The sequence below is a fragment of the Oncorhynchus clarkii genome, chromosome 24 (genome assembly GCF_045791955.1).
Source record: "Oncorhynchus clarkii lewisi isolate Uvic-CL-2024 chromosome 24, UVic_Ocla_1.0, whole genome shotgun sequence".
In the NCBI taxonomy this organism is placed as follows: Eukaryota; Metazoa; Chordata; class Actinopteri; order Salmoniformes; family Salmonidae; genus Oncorhynchus; species Oncorhynchus clarkii.
In genome coordinates this window covers 4294576-4314450 of record NC_092170.1, presented here as the reverse complement: position 1 = coordinate 4314450, position 19875 = coordinate 4294576, and the positions used below count along the sequence as shown (strand labels likewise).

At 45.0% G+C, this 19875-nt stretch overlaps 1 protein-coding gene across 5 annotated transcripts; it reads right to left on the bottom strand.

Annotated features, from left to right (window-relative positions):
* Positions 1-136: 136 nt before the first annotated feature.
* LOC139382440 (CLK4-associating serine/arginine rich protein-like) lies at positions 137-15813 on the bottom strand. 5 transcript variants are annotated; one of them, XR_011628639.1, is made up of 21 exons: positions 15690-15811; positions 10280-10419; positions 9934-10031; positions 9661-9762; positions 9342-9421; positions 9153-9237; positions 8894-9033; positions 8540-8636; positions 8202-8280; positions 8016-8089; positions 7730-7771; positions 6915-7100; positions 6048-6368; positions 5499-5690; positions 4415-4458; positions 2651-2711; positions 2484-2542; positions 2255-2301; positions 2083-2168; positions 1664-1688; positions 137-844 (listed from the first exon to the last, which is right to left on the bottom strand). XR_011628639.1 is itself a non-coding variant. In XM_071126491.1 (21 exons), the coding sequence occupies exons 2-21, from the start codon at positions 10376-10378 to the stop codon at positions 802-804; spliced, it is 1953 nt and encodes a 650-aa protein (XP_070982592.1). In that variant the 5' UTR covers positions 10379-10419; positions 15690-15813; the 3' UTR covers positions 137-801. The 5 variants fall into 5 exon arrangements, 2 of the variants coding, with proteins under 2 accessions (XP_070982592.1, XP_070982591.1); XM_071126491.1 differs by having other exon boundaries at positions 4419-4458; positions 6048-6365; positions 15690-15813; XM_071126490.1 differs by having other exon boundaries at positions 4419-4458.
* Between the last annotated feature and the right edge of the window lie 4062 nt (positions 15814-19875).

Here is a 19875-nt window from a genome sequence, read left to right as displayed (position 1 = left end):
AATCAAGTGTTGGACAAGACACTTTGCTTCTTGACTCAAAGCCTCACTAGTGAAGTATTGCAGTTATGACTTGGGGACATTTATAATGCATGTATGAGAGATGAGAACATTCAAGTAAAGACACAAAACCAATAGATTGACGACAGATACTTTTGTGCATTTTATTTGGATTTCTCAGTTTGATAACTGATCATATATTTGGATTAAAACAATCTGTTACTCAGAAGAGTACAACCAAGTCTCAATTCACTGGGTGAGTGGTTGGGGGCATGCCATACAAAAATATTAAAATCATTAGCGACCAATTATTTTTCATATTCACATTGAGCTATACACTGCCTCGGGATTTCATCAATGTTCACTCACTTGTAATTGAAGAAAACTATGTACATAGATGAAGGTAAACATTTTAATCAGATTTCTTTTACATCCTATTCAGTGATGCCAACATACTCTTCTCAGAGAGAGATTGAGGGGACGGGGGCACAGGGAAAGATAGAAAGAGCACCCAGAGATGGAGAAAAAGCAAGACCATCATAAAAGGAGATAAATATGTATGCAGAATTACTGACACTAAAATGTGGCCAGATGCAATAACTACCAAATCTCAATCTCCGGCCTCCAATTCAGCTCTTCCATTTTCCTCTCCCCCATCCATCTCTACCTCACCCTCATTCAGTCTCTCTACCATTCAGCACATTGTCCCTCACTTCTCTCCTTTTCTCAAATCTCTTCACTGGAACAGTAGGCAGAAGAGGGGATGAGGAGGGTTGTGGGGGTTAGTGGGTCCAAGCGGTATGTTTAGTATCGGTAATATGGACTCCTCGACCGGGAACGGGACCTCCTGGAAACCCGAGAAAAGAGTGTGTTTGAGTCTCAGGTAACACAGTGCTACATTTGGACCCCCACAGTATATTCACTACCCCCACATATAATGCTATATGTCAAACTGGACATGACTAGCCAATTATTACACAAGACATTACTTTCTTTAAAATATTGGGATACTTCCTGGTGTAAACAGTTACTCTCCAGTATTTGCTGGTACTTGCTAGCTTGTATCATATTTGACTAAGCTACCATTGGTCTGTCGCATACACATGGATGGTCTAAGTGCAGAACTGCTGTAGCGTATTGAGACTGACAGTGTTAAGCCTCATCTGTTTCTGATGTACCGAGACTCCAGGTTCAGTGTGTCCCCCCCACTACCCAATACCACAGCCGGCCCCACAACTCCCCAGGGAGGACCAGGGACGAGAGAGCCTAACATCAGTACTGACAGCCCTCTGTGAGAGTATGCAGGCTTTTGATTCAAACTCTTTGTCCCAATGTGGGTGCGTGTGAGCGGGAGAGAACACATTTGAATACGAGTGTGAGGGGGGGGGGGGGGGGGGGGGAGGAACAAAGAGTGTGAGAGTGTGTGTGTCTGTCGTGTGTCACAAATAGAACACTGGAAATCTTGAGCATTACAGAAATATGCTCAACATTGTGTTAATCACTCTAAACTGAATATGGACTTCAGTGATCATAACTTCCCCCATTACAGTGTCGAGAAAGAGTTGCGACAGATCGCAGAGGGAGAGTATGATGCGCTACTGAGATAACGTGCGCGAGAGTCAACATCCTTCCTCAACAGTGGAGATTCTTGTGGTGGCTCACATACCTTCTGGATGAGCTGTGGTCACGACCTGAGGGACAGACAAGAGGACAGACACACCTGATGAAAGAATGACCAACACAACAGCGTGCCAGAAAGTTAACTGACAACACTCAGAACTAGTACTGAGCCAATGTCACACACATTGACAAAAAAAAAGAAAAAAAGTGTATAATTTGCAAATTCTTACTTTTAACTCTGCATTGTTGGGAGAGGGCTCGTAAGTAAGCAATTCACGGTGAAGTCTACACCTTTTGTGTTCAAATACAATTTGATTTGACAACTAATACTGAGCCACAACTAGTACTGAGCTACTGTTAGAGGCTTATGAGCTGCATCCCAATTGCACGGCCATTTCAAAAAGTGTGCAATTGAACACATCCCGTCAAGGATTTAACAACGATGACAGTTAAGGGGTGACTCACCATATTTAGATGGGGAGGGCGAGTGGCTTTGTCGTCCGTACTGTCTCTCCCACTCGTCCCTCTCTTTCTCCCGACGCTCACGCTCCCTGGAACACACACACACACCACCGTTTAACCAGAGTCATACGGCACCACAATGCAGCATCACACACACACACAATCACAGTCTTACTTCATGCGGATCTTGCGTGCCATGGCTCTGAGCTCTCCCTCGCGCTCCTGTAAAGTATACACAGCCATGAGGGCCAATGGCAGATGACAACATGTATCAAAGGACTGTCTTAGGGGGACACTGTCTGTTTCTAGAGGAAACATCACACAATATGCTATAATGGGGGGGGGGGGGGGGGGGGGGGGGGGGGGGGCTGGCTAGCAGATCACAAACACGAATCCACACGCACCGCTCGCTTATTTTCCTGCTGAGTGACTTTCGCCTGGGCTGCTTTCTTATCCGCCTTGGCTGTGGGAGAAACAGAAGAGCAGAGGTAGGATGAATATTTATATACAAACACAGCATCAACTAGTTGTAACTGAGACTGACCAAACAGAGTCCAGTCTGTCTACTCACACTGCCTGTTGAGGGCCTTCTGCATGCGTATCTTCAGCTTCTCCTGCGGGGTCATCCTGGGCTGTAAGAGACACGCAGGCATCAGCACACACACTCGCAGGGCAGGAGCGCAGGGTGTGTGTGGAACTACGGGGATGGGCACGTTTTGGACCACCACTGCCTCATATAGCAGCTGGTAAGGCCACGGTTAGTCATATGGGGGTTATACGGCCGTAAATCATGTGAGCCGTTTGTCATGTCCTGTTCTCTGCTGGACTGGAAGAGCCGGCTACGTGAGGGGAGGAGAGGCAAACCCCGTGCCCGTTGCCCGCAGCTGTTGTACACTGTAGCAGGACAGGATCACATTACATGGAACTGGACTCTTTAAGTATATGTGTCTTATGCATTTGTACATATGTGTGAATGTTGTGAGGACAGCTAAGGGTAAGAGAGTCGAACAGGGAAAGAACAGTCTGGCACAAGTAGCGCCAGCAGCCCTCCCCTCCCCTGTACATTCCCTGCTGACACTCCCTGGCCAGGTAGGAATTCAGCTTGAGGATAAACAAGCGCACACATACACAACAGGCTAAAATGGCAACCTACTGAGTTTAATGACCCTTCCCTCTATCACTCTCCTTCTGCACAGCAACTACGAGACATCCCTTTACCCCGGTGAATCCCCTGTACTGGAGCGGTTACTAGCCATGTCTAGTGGCGTGTCTCTAAGGGGAAGGCAGCAGGTAACAGTGTGTGCTGTTAAGTCCTGGGTGGAGAGGCGCGGTGGTGTATTTCTCCTGCCTGCTCAGACAAGCCCAGCCCCCCCCTCTCACCGCTCTGCTGTCCACAACAGCTGCATACACCTGAGAGCTCCGACCTCACTACATAGCAGGGACGTGCTTAACAGCCTAAAATGGCCTCCTCTCCTGAGTGTCCTTCACTTTAGCTGATCTGAAACGTAACAGAGAAGAATATAGAGTATGCCTGCCAGTGCACCACCTTCACCGGTCTAGTTCTTTACCGTCAGCGCAGATGGCAGAATGGAGACGAGGAGAGGAAGCCTCTTAAGACTATTGGAACGCACCCAGACTACTCTCCCCCCTATTCTATGGCTTCCTTTACTACTCCTGCGCTTTTACTGGCCCAGTCGCTTAAGATCAATGGTGAGGGGAGAGGAGACAAGGAAAGGAGACAAGGAAGCCATTTAAGAGCTTCTGACAATGACATATCAGTGCTTTCCCCTCAGTCGGAGGGCACGAGCTTTAAAAATGTGTTGTCTATATGTAGAGTGAAACGTCTCAGCATTGAGATTGAGGGACACACTCCACTCTCTGGTCTGACCCGCACCACTCTGCATAGCTCAGCAGGTGCCGCAGAATATCCATAATACAGACAGATACATAAGTGACAGAAAGGGTGCTGGGAACACCAGTCCATTCAGGGTTACGGAGAAAGAAGGGTCCGGGAAAAGTCTGTCACAACACTCTGCAATGTAGGTTGTGCCCTTTGGAGGCAGGCTAACCCTGTAACCACACTCTACACTGAGTAGAGAACGGTTTAACTCTACACTACATTCAGGGGGGAGGTAAGGACACCATTTAAAATATGGGAGCTCCACAGAGAGGGGCAGTCAAAAGACATTTCATATGATTTCCATTCTCTGTGTGCACAATGGCCTTTGGGGGGGGGGGGGGGGGGGTCCCCGGCCTGATGGATAGCCAGCTCAGCCTGTCAGGGGTGAGGGAGGCGTAGACTTTTGCAACAAACCCAGCTAGATCAAATTCTTACTGACTTTGGCAGCTCCCGTCTCTTTACCACCCGGAGTATCAGGCCTGGAGGGAGAGAAAGAGAGAGGGGGAGAAAGAGGAAGAAAAGTAGGGCTGAAATGGTCACCATTTCCCATTAGAGAGCTCCTCCATGGGACAGACTAGGGCAAATATTAGCTACTTCTTGCTGCTGTTTGTTTTAAACGGCATGTGAGGGGGAGGCTGGGTGTATATATACATATGTGATTATTAATGTGTGTGTGCTTTAGAGGTCTTCGCAGATCTACCTATACCGGATTACCAGACCCAATCCAGGACCCAGAATTCTAAATATCACAGGGTCTGGGTCAGATCTGATTGTCACAGGTCTCGGGTACCTGTCATTTTAACTGAGTTTGCACATGATGCGTACAGATCCAAACAGCGACTGCTGCAGTAGAGAGAAATGTAATCATTTATGCTGCTGCTCTTGCTTTTCACGAGAATGGCACATGTAGCTTGTTGGCCAATTATAAGTCAAAGCGGCAATAGGCTACAGTCAGAGGCTCCATGTGTGGCAAAAGTTATAGATATCTAGTCAATGGATGGTAAAGTTAGGCATTTCACTGTTAGGCTACACCTGTTGGTTTACAAAGCATTTGACAAATAACATTTGATTTGTAATCATATTGAATGATGAATAACCTAGCTATGGCAGCTATCTACTATAACACGAGTCGGCTTGGTTGGTTGCATTCCCTCCCTCCATCCTTGCTTTGGCTTGGTTGGTTGCGGTCTCATCTTTCACGCCCTCCTCTGTGTCACTCGCTCACACACTCGGGAGTGCACGCACAGCACGGCCCCCCTCTCTCCCCCTTGCTTATCAGCGCCGGTTAATAAAGTAGCTTAAAATTGACTTTTTGTCTGATTCCCTAAGTCGGTCTGCATCGGAACGGGTCTAGTTGTTCTTGTGTACTTTTAGAACAGGTCATTATATTTAAAAATTGTATTTATGCATATTGGGTCTGGGCGGGAAAGCCCCAGGTCTATTTCGGAACGGGTCCAACTTTTTTGAACCCGTTTAAGATCTCTAGTGTGTTTATGCATGTAGGTGTCAGTGGACTCACTTTCTCAGCTTGTCACAGAGTGCAGTGGCAGAGGGCAGGCCTCCTCTGTGTGAGGGGGAAGGGGTGCAGCTGGGCTGGGGGGATTGGGAGGGGCTAGGACTGCTGCTGCTGACCCCCCTCTGATGGCCTCCCAAAGTCCGCCCCCCACCCCCCCGCCTTGCACGGTCCCCCTGTCGAGAGTTCGAGCGGGACCTGGAAGTCGAGCAGACAGATGTGATCGGCACAACGTCGAAGAGCTCACCGGTTCATGTAAGTGGTAGGATTTTTAAAAATACATTACGTTCAGGATTTACTTTGGTTAAAAAAGTCGTATGGAGGGGCCTCCCAAGAGGCGCAGCTGTCTAAAGCACTGCATCGAAGCGCTAGAGGCGTCACTACAAAACCCGGGTTCGATCCCAGGCTGTGTCGCAGCCGGCCGTGACCGGGAGACCCCCGTACAGAAGTTGCAGCGATGGGACAAAACTGTAACTACCAATTGAATATCACAAAATTGGGGAGAAAAAGGGGTCCAAAAAATATCAATAAATATGGTTGTCTAGGCTGCCTTACCGTGTGTGCCTGCGTGCCGGGAAGCGACGTCCCACATCCCTGTCTCGCTCCCTGTCCCTCTCCCGGTCTCCATCTCGGTCATTGGAGCGGGACTGTGTCCGGTCGCATCTCCTCCGTGACCCCACTCTTCCTCCTCCGTTGGCTCCTCTACCCCGGGACCGCGAGTCGGAGCGCCGCCTCGACCGGGAGCGGGAATGTCGTCTGTCCCTCGCTCCTACACGGCGTCTGTCGCGGCGTGAGTGAGAGGAGGAACGAGAGGAGGAGCGATGAGTGGAAGAGTGGGTGGAAGAGGAGGAAGGGCTGGAGGAAGAGCGGTGTCTGCTGAACAGAGAGACAACACTGAGGTATTAGCAACGACCCACAGGCTGCTCTAATCCTAAATGTCCGCTTGAACTCATTTTTATTTCAGGTTTTGATCTACATTGGACTGATAGTGCTGCAATTTTTTTGTAAAATCATGTAACCACACAGGTAGACCAGAGCTCAGGACTTAAGCATTTCCGCTACTTTGTGAACCGTACTGAATATTGACACATATACGTTTTCCCTTACCTCCTGGTGCCTTCAAAAGTGGTACTAAGTTGTCTAGGGCAGCTTTTAATATGAAGAAGTACACAATCTAATTGATTTACCATGAATAACAACATGCAGAATTTGCTGTTTGGGATGTACAAACTAACACGCATCTCTAAAAAGGTCACTACTAGGACTGTAAACTGTTCAGGTCAAACTTACTAACCTAAATCTGAGCTCAACTTCACCTTCCAAATCTCTAAAGCCCAAATCTTTACAGCTGTAGTCAATGGACAGCAACATGACTGACAGGAGTAAACAACCAATGGAAAGCAGAAGGGGAAAGCTACCGACCGGGAGCCCCTGCTATGACCTGCGGGCTGGTGCAGCGAGTTGGCGGGGGTGTGGACAGGGGGTGGAGCTTGAGTTGCAGCGGCAGCCTCCTCGTCACTGCCTCCGAAGCTGGTGATGAAGGTGATCTTCTCTGGGCCCGGGGAACGGGAGCGGGACCGCGACTCCGAACTGGACTCTGACTGGGGCCTGAGGGAGAAAGGAAGGAGGTTAAATTTTTTTTTTTTTAAAATAGGGCTGCTTATATTTGCCCTGTTTCACACATGTACAAGCGTGTAACCTGTATAAGTGTGTGGTGTGAACTTGAACCCACCCTCAGAGAGTGGGCTCAAGGCCAGGGATCAGCCATTATTGACAGCGACGCTGGACTAATTATGGGGTAAAGGAAAATTCCACTCAAAAACTGTTTTGGTATTTGTTTCACTAGTCAACTGTTGATACAGTCCCAAAACGGCTTGCATGCCAGCAATCACGTTTTCAAGATATAGAACTTTCCAAATACAGAAAATGTCACAGTATAATGCATTTCGGCATCATGTGCTAGGGCAGATGCTCCCTACCTAGACACCTCGGGGATTCGAACTAGCTCTAACCACTAAGCTACCTATCGCGCTGCCAGGGAAGGGAGAATCATCAGTGTTCTCTCTACTGATTAAAAGGGTGACCTCAAACCTCACTAGCAAGCAGTTCATCATGAGTTGGTAGCACTGACCAAAAGGATGACAGTGCCATTACTTTCCTAGTCAAAACATACTATTAGATGGACTTTTAAAGTGAAAAACTTCAACAGAAAGTTAAATGGTTGGCCTCCCGCTCACCGTTTGTAGGGATCGTAGGTTGGGCTGTCTCTCCTGGCATAGCTGGAGATCATAAACAGAGAAAGGGTTTAAAAGAGGTGTGACAGTGTGTCTCGTACCATGTGTGCGCTACACATTGGTCGTGGATGAGGTGAGTTACCCCATATCGTATAAAAATAAGGGTTGGGGTCAATTCCATACCAAGTAAATTCAGAAACTAAATTCAAACGACAAAAGCAATGAAAATAATTGGAATTTCTGTGTACTTCCTGAATTGACCCCAACCCTGGTATAAAATTCTGTTTACCTGGGTGGGCTGATCTGTCTGCCCTTCAGTCTCTTCTCTCTGAACTCCCTCCTCTGTCTGCGAGAGCGACGGCCCTGAGGGTCACACACACAGTCAGTCAGTGACATCATCAGGGAAAAGGCCTACCAACAATCATCGACATAACAGCAACACACCGGGAACACACACACACCAATTCTTTCTTACCGAGTACATGGCCTTCTCTGCCTCCAGAGCTTTGGCATGTTTAATGGCCTCCAGCTCATCCTTGTCTTTCCTCAGCATCCTGTCAAACAGTCAGCCAGTTAACACAGTGTATATAACAGCAGAGTTTCTACTCTTTAACCTTTGTTAAAATACGCTATGAAAGGAACTGGTCATTTACTAGAAGCATAAAATGCACAAAAAAAACAAATGCAACATGAAGCAACGTAAGCGACATAAAAATAAAAATAAAGAAATGACAGGCATTTGCGGCGATAATGTAACGTCAACAATTACAATTGTAGCGAAACGCATAGCCTATAATGGGAGCAGGTACTGACCTGACAAAATCTCCCTCTGCCATTCCATATGGAGTGGCCATCTTGTTCAGATCCAACTCCTGCTCCGTGTTGAGCTCGTCAACGTCCACCTCCACGTCTGAAACACACACAACAAAATGGTATAAGAGAATAATGCATACTCGCATTCCACATACATGACCATTTTCTGGGCTTGTTCAAAATTGCAGTCAACAACATGATGCATTCTGGGTAAATTGTGACCGACTGATCTACAAATAATAATAACGTCATTTCTAGATCAGTCAGTCGGCTGCAATGTCAAACAAGCCCAATGTCCACTCAACCCAACCACTCATACTTACAGTATGTGGGTGAGAAGATACGGGAACTCACCAATGTCTGGAATACCCTCGTCCTCCTCTGATTCGCTGTTGTCAGAGTCATCCTCCTCCCCTTTCTCTTCTTCCTCCCCAGACTTCGTAACAGCACTGTCCTCGTACGTGTAGCCAATTGTGGCCTTCTCCTTGGCAAGCCTAAATGAAAAAAGGTAGGGGCTTATTCATAATCAATACAAATAATCTAAATACAAGTATACTTCTATAAGCCATAAATAGAGAATGTGGAGATCGTGAAAAGATGGGATAGGACTAACTTTTTCTTCTCGTCCTCATTTGGCCTCTGCAGGCCACCATAGAGCTCATCCATTTGGATCTGGTACAAACACTGCTCCTCGGAGACTGCAGAGGGACAGCGGGAGGTTAGAGAACACTGAGAAACACAATATACCCACTGGGAGGGAGGCACAAGAGACATGGCATTACCAACACCGGCGGATACTCACTGCTGGCAAAGTCGTTCTGCACTAGGCCTCTGTAACGCTCATAGTTGCACTTCCTCTCCTCCGACTCCTGTTCTGGTGTGCTGCAACCCAAACGCAACACTTCAATATGTTTGGCGAAAAACGGTGGTGGTCCCACGTAACACATTTGACCTTTCATATCACATTTCATTAAACAACCGCAACAAATCAACCTGTGTGTGTGTGTGTGTGTGTGTGTGTGTGTGTATGTATGATTATAATCAATTTCAGTGAGGACATCTTACTAGAGTGGCGTAATAAGGTAGGAAGTCTGAAGGAGAGACCTCAGTCACACACTTACGCTGTGTTGAGGAGCGGAGGGGTGTAGGTGAGTATGAAGTCCAGGTGTGCCCTCACGTCAAACCTGTCAATCATGTTGTTGGCGTCTCCCTGCCAGGGCATCCTGCAACAACAAGAGAACATAACATTCTGATTAGTGTTCTCAGGTGGTGCGAGCGTGTGATGTGCAGAAAGAGTATTTGTGTGACAGTATTATATCAAGAGTAAGACATGGTGGCATGTATGCACATGCATGTCTTGTGTGTGTTGTACTCATGCGCGTTTCTCTCCTCACATGTTGACGGGGCTTTCTGCGGCGAGCGCCACGGCCGAGTCCAGATGGATCTTATAGGCCCGGCCGTGAACCTGAAGGAACTGAGCCGGGTCCTTTTTCTGTAGAGGAGAGAAGGGTGAAAGGAAGGACAGGGGGAGGAGACCAGAGCAGGTGAATCCTCATTCAGTAATTTTATTTTTATTTTTTAAATCACCAACTCTGGTCCTGGAGAGCTACACGGTGTGAAGGCTTTAGTTCCAGCCCAGCACGAAACACCAGATTGTATGAAGTTGTGGAGATCTGGATGATTCGTGTAATGAGCTATGCACAAGAAAAGCAACAAAAAAAGTGCGCCTGGGCGACTTACGATCTTCTCGTAGTACTCTCGCCGGCGCTCGCCGCGGCGTTTGTAGTCCACCATCATGCCGCGCAGCTTGCGCTCATGTTTGCGGGCCTCCTGCCACATGACGGCTCCGCTGGGGGTGGGGGCGCGGCGGGGCACGGTGACTGTGAGGAGACAGGCCCAATACCATATTACACAGAATAAAAATAGAAGACGCAGCAATAAAGACTTTAGAGTTAAAGTTTATATAAGGAAATCAGTCCATTTAAATAAATAAATTAGGCCCTAATCTATAAATGTCACATGACTGGGAATACAGATACATCTGTTGGTCACAGATACCTTAAAAAAAAAAGGTTGGGGTGTGGATCAGAAAACCGATCAGCATCTGGTGTGACCACCATTTGTCTCATGCAGGGTGACGCATCTCCTTCGCAACGAGTTGATCAGGCTGTTGATTGTGGCCTCTGAAGAGGAGTGGGACAACATTCCAATGGCTGTGCAAAGTTGCTGGATATTGGCGGGAAAAGGAACATGCAGTAGCGCTGTCGATCAAGAGCATTCCAAACATTCTCAATAATTGACATGTCTGGTGAGTATGCAGGCCATGGAACAGACATGCTCAACTTCCAGGAATTATGAACAGATTCCTGCGACATGAGGCCGTGCATGATCATACTGAAACATGAGGTGATGTCGGCAGATTAATAGCACGACAATGGGCCTCAGGATCTCATCACGATATCTCTGTGCATTGAAACTTACATAGATAGGAACAGAATTGCATTCTTGTCCCTAGCTTATGTCTGCCCATGACATAACCAGACCATGTGGGCACTGTTCACAACGCTCACCCACGCAGTCTGCCGGGTACAGTTGAAACCACAAATCAGCTGTGAAGAACACACTTCTTCAGCATGCAAGTGGCCATCGAAGGTTAGCATTTTCCCACTGAAGTCGGTTACGACGCCAAACTGCAGTCAGGTCAAGACCCTGATGAGGACAACGAGCACGCAGATGAGCTTCCCTGAGATGGTTTCTGACAGTTTGTGCAGAAATTCTTTGGTTGTGCAAAACCCACAGTTTCATGCGCCCGTGCTTAGGTTTATCCAACACTGGTCTGATCAATCGGATTCCACGCTTCAGGATTGCGTCGATGGCGTGAAATTGGATATGTTCCGGCAAGCCTCAGATAAGAAAATTGACGTATACGCTGACTCGGTGAGCGAGTTTATAAGTGTATAGGAGATGTACCCACTGACTATTAAAACCCTCCCTAACCAGAAACCGTGGATGGATGGCAAGCATTCACGCTAAACTGAAAGCATGTACCACCGCATTTAATCATGGCAAGTCGTTTGGAAATATGGCCGAATAAAAACAGTGTAGTAATTCCGTAAGGCAAACAAGCAAAGTCAGTATAGAGACAACGTGGAGTCGCAACAACTCAAACACAAGATGCACGTGGCAGGGTCTACAGACAATCACGGATTGCAAAAAGAAAACCAGCCCTGTCGCAGACATCGACATCTTACTTCAAGACAAATTAAACAACTTTGCGTACTTTGAGGACAATACAGTGCCATCGACATGGCTTGATACCAAAGACTGTGGGCTCTCCTTCTCCGTGGCCGATGTGAGTAAAACATTTAAACGTGTTAACCCTCGCAGGGCTGCCGGCCCAGACGGCATCCCTAGCCACGTCCTCGGAGCAAAGGCAGACCAGCTGGCTGGTGTGTTTATTGACATAATCAATCCCTATCCCCGCCTGCTGTTCCCACATGCTTCAAGATGGCCACCATTGTTCCTGTTCCCAAGAAAGCTAAGGTAACTGAACTAAATGACTATCGCCCCGTAGAACTCACTTCTGTCATCATGAAGTGCGGTGAGAGACTAGTCAAGGATCATATCACCTCCACCCTACCTGCCACCCTAGACCCACTTCAATTTGCTTAATAGGTCCACAGACGATGAAGTAACCATCACACTGCCCTATCCCATCTGGACAAGAGGACATGTAAGAATGCTGTTAATTGACTACAGCTCAGCATTTAACACCATAGTACCCTGCAAACTCGTCATTAAGCTTGAGACAATGGGTCTCGACCCCACCCCGTGCAACTGGTTCCTGGACTTTGACGGGCCGCACCCAGGTGGTGAAGGTAGGAAACATCTCCACTCCGCTGATCCTCAACACTGGGACCCCACAAGGGTGAGTTCTCAGCCCCCTTCTGTACTCCCTGTTCACCCATGACTGCGTGGCCAGGAACGCCTCCAACTCAATCAACAAGATTGCAGGAAAAAGCAAAAGGAGCACCCCCCTATCCACATTGATGGGACAGGAGTGGAGAAGGTGGAAAGTTAAGTTCCTCTGTGCACATATCACCGACAAACTGAAATGGTCCACGCACACAGACAGCAACAGCACCTCTTCAACCTCAGGAGGCTGAAAAAAAATTGCCTTGACACTAAAACCCACCACTAACTTTCACAGGTGCACAAGAGCATCCTGTCGGGCTGTCACCGCCTGGTACAGCAACTGCACCGCCCACAACCGCAAAGGCTCTCCAGAGGGTGGTTCGGTCTAGAGGTCGACCGATTAATTAGGGCCGATTTCAAGTTTTTATAACAATCGGAAATCGGTATTTTTGGGCGCCGATTTGCCAATTAAAAAAATAAAATAATAATCATACCTTTATTTAACTAGGCAAGTGAGTTAAGAACACATTCTTATTTTCAATGACGGCCTAGGAACGGTGGGTTAACTGACTTGTTCAGGGACAGAAAGACAGATTTTCACCTTGTCAGCTCGGGGGATCCAATCTAGCAACCTTACAGTTAACTAGTTCAACGCAATAACGGCCTGCCTCTCTCTCGTTGCACTCCACAAGGAGACTGCCTGTTACGCGAATGCAGTAAGCCAGGGTAAGTTGCTAGCTAGCATTAAAATTATCATAATCACTAGTTAACTACACATGGTTGATGATATTACTAGATATTATCTAGCGTGTCCTGCGTTGCATATAATCTTACTGAGCATACAAGCATACAAGTATCTAAGTATCTGACTGAGCGGTGGTAGGCAGAAGCAGGCGTAAGCATTCATTCAAACAGCACTTTCGCGTGTTTTGCCAGCAGCTCTTGGTTGTGCGTCAAGCATTGCACTGTTTATGACTTCAAGCCTATCAACTCCCGAGATGAGGCTGGTGTAACCGAAGTGAAATGGCTAGCTAGTTAGCGCGCGCTAATATCGTTTCAAACGTCACTCGCTCTGAGCCTTCTAGTAGTTGTTCCCCTTGCTCTGCATGGGTAACGCTGCTTTGAGGGTGGCTGTTGTTGTTGTGTTGCTGGTTCTAGCCCAGGGAGGAGCGAGGAGAGGGACGAAAGCTATACTGTTACACTGGCAATACTAAAGTGCCTATAAAAACATCCAATAGTCAAAGGTTAATAAAATACAAATGGTATAAGGGGAAATAGTCCTATAATTCCTATAATAACTACAACCTAAAACTTCTTACCTGGGAATATTGAAGACTCATGTTAAAAGGAACCACCAGCTTTCATATGTTCTCATGTTCTGAGCAAGGAACTGAAGCGTTAGCTTTCTTACATGGCACATATTGCACTTTTACTTTCTTCTCCAACACTTTGTTTTTGCATTATTTAAACCAAATTGAACATGTTTCATTATTTACTTGAGGCTAAATTGATTTTATTTATGTATTATATTAAGTTAAAATAAGTGTTTATCCAGTATTGTTGTAATTGCCATTATTACAAATACAAATAAAATAAAAATCGTCCGATTAATAGGTATCGGCTTTTTTGGTCCTCCAATAATCGGTATCTGCGTTGAAAAATCATAATCGGTCGACCTCTAGTTCAATCAGCTTAATTTCTCAGAGATCAAATTAGAACATAATGTGTCAGGAAAGCTCATTTTATCTGTTCCAAACTACAGAGACAATTTCAGAAAAATTTGAGATGGTGGTTGTCATGGTTTGCAGAAAAATTGGAATGACCAATGGTCCATACACACCAACACAGTCGTGAAGAAGGCATAACAACTCCTTTTCCCCCTCAGGCTGGATAGATTTGGCATGGGCCCACAGGTCCTCACAAAGTTCTACAGCTGCACCATTGAGAGCATCTTCACTGCCCGCATGACTGCTTGGTATCGAAAGTGATTGGCATCTGACTGCAAGGTGCTACAGAGTTCATCACTGGGGCCAAGCTTCCTGCCACCCAGGACCTCTATACCAGGCGGTGTCAGAGGAAGGCCCTAAAAATTGTCAAAGACTCCAGCTACCCTAGTCATAGACTGTTCCCTCTGCTACCACACAGCAAGCAGTACCGGAGCGCCAAGTCTAGGTCCAAGAGGCTTCTAAACTGCTTTTACACACAAGCCATAAGACTACTGAACATCTAATCAAATGGCTACCCAGACTACTTGGATTGCCCGTCACCCTCCTTTACACTGCTGTTACTGTCTAGTATTAACTATGTATAAGTCATACGTTTTTCCTAGCCACCGTGCTTCTACACCTGCATTGCTTGCTGTTTGGGGTTTTAGGCTGGGTTTCTGTACAGCACTTTGAGATATCAGCTGATGTACGAAGGGCTATATAAATAAATGTGATTTGATTACCTCAATTACATCGACTAACTGGTACCCCCTGTATATAGCCCCGCTATTGTTATTTTACTGCTGCTCTTTAATTAGTTAATTTAATTTCTTTTTTTTAAAGTATTTTTTTTAAAAACTGCATTGTTGGTTAAGGGCTTGTAAGTAAGCATTTCAGTAAGGTCTACTACACCTGTTGTATTCGGCGCATGTGACAAATACAATTTGATCACCTCGTACACTTCCACATCGACTCGGTACGTGTACCCGGTGTATAATAGCCAAGTTCTCGTTACTCATTGTGTATTTATCCCTCCTGTTATTATTTCTCTAAATTGTTAGTTAGGGCCCTAAGTAAGCATTTTACTGTTACGCTACAACTATTCTTTACGAAGTATGTGACATTTACAATTTTATTTGAGCCCTGACCCTGCAGCGCACCGTGGCGCAACCAAAACAACACGGTAAACACTTTTTTCGTCACTAAAGGTACAAATGTAGCAGACTAGTTAGTTAACGTTACCTAGTTATACTATTAAAGCAAAATTTGGTTTGGAGACTTAAAACACCATGTCTGCAGAAAATAGGTTTTAGCTTCCTGAATTTGCCACAAATTGCTAGCTACTAAACGCAATGACTTCTGGCCCACTAACGTGTTAGCTAGCTAGCCAGCCAGCCATTCAGCTAATGTTAGCTAGCAAGGGGGGGGGGGGCTCCATGTGTGGTTGGGATAATGCACACGAAAGATTGTGTATGAATACAATACATGCAGTCATTCATTTAGTTGATTTTAGGCACGTATTGGTATACCTGTTTTTGTAGTTCTCCAACACACACTTGAATTATTTCTCCAGATTGTTCGGCTGAGCGATAGCAGCCGAAGTCATCTCGTCACGGTTACACCTCCTTTCAGACCGGAAGCTGACTCTGAGTTCTTCTATGGTATATTGACGATCACACAATTTAATGTGCATCCCGCCAACTACTGTTCCGGATGGAAACAGAATTCCCCAAAAAACTGAACAATTAACTAAAAAACGACAACAAAAAAATGCATAAATAAAACCACAACGTTTAAAAATATATATTTTAAATAGATATGATCCCTACACAGGCTCAAGGGGAACCTGGGAGACCAGGTCTTCCGGAGCCAGTACAACTTGCAAGTCTTCAGATGTAAAATCCTTAAGTCCCAAGGATGGCCGCAGACATAATAATGTCCAGTTTCTTAGACTTGTTTGAGACTCGTGCCTTACAGTGTGTAACTGTAGCAATGAACGCAACAAAATCCACATTTTTAACAAACAGGGTATCTTTTGTCTGGAAGCAAACATTTACTACAGGCTGTGTAGTAAATATCTTCTACCACTACTAATATCTTCACCAGCATCATTTGTTTTCTTAATTGTTTTAATCACCTCCACATAGGAGATTAGATTGACCGCTCTATATTTTGCCACATCAATCTCCTTTACCCTTATAGGGCACTCCAGGAACTCAAGATATTGATCCCCACCAACAACACCATTGCCCTTCTGCACACCGTTCTTCAGTATACTCTGTCCGTCTGTTGAAACATGGACATATCCTTTACAATTCTTACACTGGAGTGGTTTGGGGACAAAAGCTCTTACAGCATATCTAACATAACCAACCACATGCATTGGTATTTGCTCTTTATGAACAAACAACAGGACGACAGGCTTTCTTCTTTTTCTCTATTCACCCCGGGCACCAACCACCCCAGGAATTCTCTTCAGGTATTCAACCGGAACATCTGTCGTCACTCCTGAGATGACTCCTTTGACAGGTGCTCTACTCCGAAGATCAAAACACAACACTTCTGTTCTTTTTGAAGCCCTCTGCAATCTTCCTCTGTTCTTCTGACAGACTCCACTTTTCCAAGCGCATACTTCACCATTTTTGACACCTCAAACGGGTCTCCCACATATGCATGCTTACTCAAAAACGCATCCCAACAAGGAGCGATTCATTATCATTCGTACATGTATCCTCCACTCCAATTTTAGACAATTTAGTTTTTGTTCCAGTTTTTGATACTATTGTTGTCCATTCAGAACATTCATCTTCACCACATTTACTCGACACGATGCTTGATTCGAACTCAGCCTCCACCTCTGCCATCTTCTCCGTTGTCGGAATCACCTTCTGCTAACCCCATCTCCTCACTCTAAGTTAGTGGGATGTTGTCAAAATGGTGTGTAGGTTATTTTTCTTATTCTTTGGTATGTCATGACTGTTCATGAGAATCCAAATAGGTCAGATCAGGTTTGCAATGAATAACTTCAATCAGACCCCCTCTCACCAGTAAACGGGGATGGAAATAACTAGTGGGGATTAACAACTCACGTCCTGTTGTAAATCAAGGAGAAGATCCAGGCTCTCCCTCTCCAAATTCACCAAAGTAATGTGCTTTGTCTCAGCAGACCTTTTTCCTGCTGACACTTGAACACATTCAAAAGCAACTACTGGAACAGTATTTCTAACATAGAACGTGGGGAATGGTCAGAGGCGAACTATAGAATACTAATGTCATTTTGTTTGTTATTTTGTGATGACATTAAATATGTTATAAAGGAAATACTGTAACTATGAAAGTATACCCACAACATATATGAAGTTTTCATACTATGAATTGTGCATGTAATATAACACAAGATGAAAGTGTTTTTATTAAGAGAGGGATGTGATTTGAGAAGCCATAAGAGATAAGTGTTTTACATAACTTTGCACCGGGAGTAGTCACTGCCCTGAAGTGAAGTCAGAGAGTGTGTCAGCCTGCCGGAGCCACCCCTTTCTGGCAAAAGGTGTAAATGAAAGATTAAGAAACAAACACATTGGACCAGAAAAGCATGAAGTGGCAGCCACACGTTTAAAACGGTTTGAACTTTGAATCTCAACACGAGGTGATGATAAACTCATCTCCCGGACAAACACTGGTACGGCTGATTAGTTGTCCTAAGTAAAGTTTCTTCAAAAGTGAATTTAAGTTGGAACATCCTGTTACTCTGCTCAAACCATCGTATTACGCTACTCTCACCCCGGTGAACCCAGGCATTTCACGTAAATACATTCATGATTTCTAACTCAAAGCGGGAGGTGGTTTGTGTGCAATGTATATGGCTACTGTAGGTGACAGTTGTTTCCGAATGTGGCAATGTTAAGGGTCTCTGTCCCTCTCTTTCCCTCTCCATCTCTTCTTTAACAAGCATCCATGTTGTTGTCTTTCTGCTAGGGACCTGTTTTCAGCGTATTAAGTCCAGTCAATGAGTGTGTTTGTTTATCCTGTGTTCCCATTTAATTAGCTAGTAAATAAATAATTAAACCAATTTGTGTAGTACTGAATCATAAGTAAGGCTTGGGCTTTTGCAGATGCAAGGAGGTTACGACTGTTCAGAATGGTAATTTGCTACGAGGTTATGATTATTAAGTTGACTGTTAATAGATGTGATAGGTAAAGACCTTTTAGAGTTTCATTCGGGAGATGGTAACTCTTTAAATAACTGCTCTCGTGGTGCCCCAGATCCTAATGAGTTCATTGTTACATTATTAATTTAATCGGGTAACAATTAAACATAGTTAATTACAGTATCCAGATGCACATTTCCAAGCACTCTGATTGGTTGGGAATAGCAGCGCTATGATGGGTGAGTGACAACTAAGTTAAATTGCTCAGCCAAACTAACGGGACTTAAGGGAAACTAAGAGAACTGTGAGGAGAAGTTAGATAGAGAGGAGGGGAGCAGGAAGGCCTTTTTTTTTTTACAGCCGCCACCAATATTTCTTATGGAAATATTGACATCCATGATGAATGGAATGGCATCGCTATAATGGATGGGTGACAACTAAGTTAGACTGCGCAGCCAAACTGTTTAGACTTGTATTGAAAATCTGCAGATAAACTCAAGTGAAGCTCACTATTGATTGATTGATTGGCACATTTTCTGTATTTAAACAAATATTTAATCAAGTTAAAATTATATGAACAATTAATTTACTGGCACTAAGCCACAGATGAATAGTTAGTGTTGCAAACTAGTATAAAAGCAAAAGTGTTTTCTGCTAACATAATGACTACCTTTATTGGCCACCAGATGGCGCTACATAACCTGTCATTTCTTTGTGGTTCATTTACCTAATCATTCTCTCGTTCCTCTGAATTCATTGCCAGATGATGAACCTGTAGCAAAACTCAATGAGTACCCTTTTGACATGATTCTACCTGCCCTGCTGCTTTGAATGGTAATATGAAGAAAGTGAGATCTGTAGTGTTCATATTCAGTTGGAAGTGCCACATATTGAAGAATATAAATGTCTCCCAAAAATTCCACCTTTGAGGGACAAATGGCTTATATTTATCATACCTATCATACCTACTTGTGAGTTATGTTGATATTGAAAAGGGGGTTGTTCCACCGATTCGGTACCTTTTGAGAAGTGTAGCTTAATTTGTTTAAAAAAAATGAAGTTTAATTTCACCTCATTTTAACCTTCTGCATGAGGGAAACATTTTCAACTTGATAAAAAACAAATTTTCCCATTTCAAGAGGTAAAAAAAAAATGACTATAGTAAGTTCCTATTCAGTGCCAAACAAAGTAACAGGGTTCTTAAATCAACCATAAATCCCCTTGTGACAGGAAGCTTGTTGTGTTCAACAGGGAGTGGCAATTGAACGCAAGCTTCACAAAAACATATATAATTGTTCAAACATTTCCAGCCTAACATCTATCAGTCACAGCATTGACTTATTATTCTCGAACCTCACCGTTTCCCACCACAAAACACCAGGAAATGGCCAAAAAGAGTAGAAGATGATTTGAAATAGAACCACGAGGAAACCTGTCGGGAACGTTATCCTTTTATCGCTACTTTCAACCACTCCAAAGTGAATTTCTGACAAGAATATTGAGAGGTCAGAATGGAAGCTACAGGTTTCCAACAGCTAGTGGTCTCTGGGCTCCTCAAAATAGACCT

Bases quoted from the DNA above. Each gene is read 5' to 3' on its own strand.
- LOC139382440 (XM_071126490.1), bottom strand. From the start codon at position 10,378: ATGTGGCAGGAGGCCCGCAAACATGAGCGCAAGCTGCGCGGCATGATG. The intron at 8,090-8,201 runs GTAAGAAAGAAT...TGTGACCCTCAG, and splicing joins CAGAGAAGGCCATGTACTCG to GGCCGTCGCTCTCGCAGACA. The intron at 1,689-2,082 runs GTGAGTCACCCC...TCTGTCCCTCAG, and splicing joins GCCCTCCCCATCTAAATATG to GTCGTGACCACAGCTCATCC.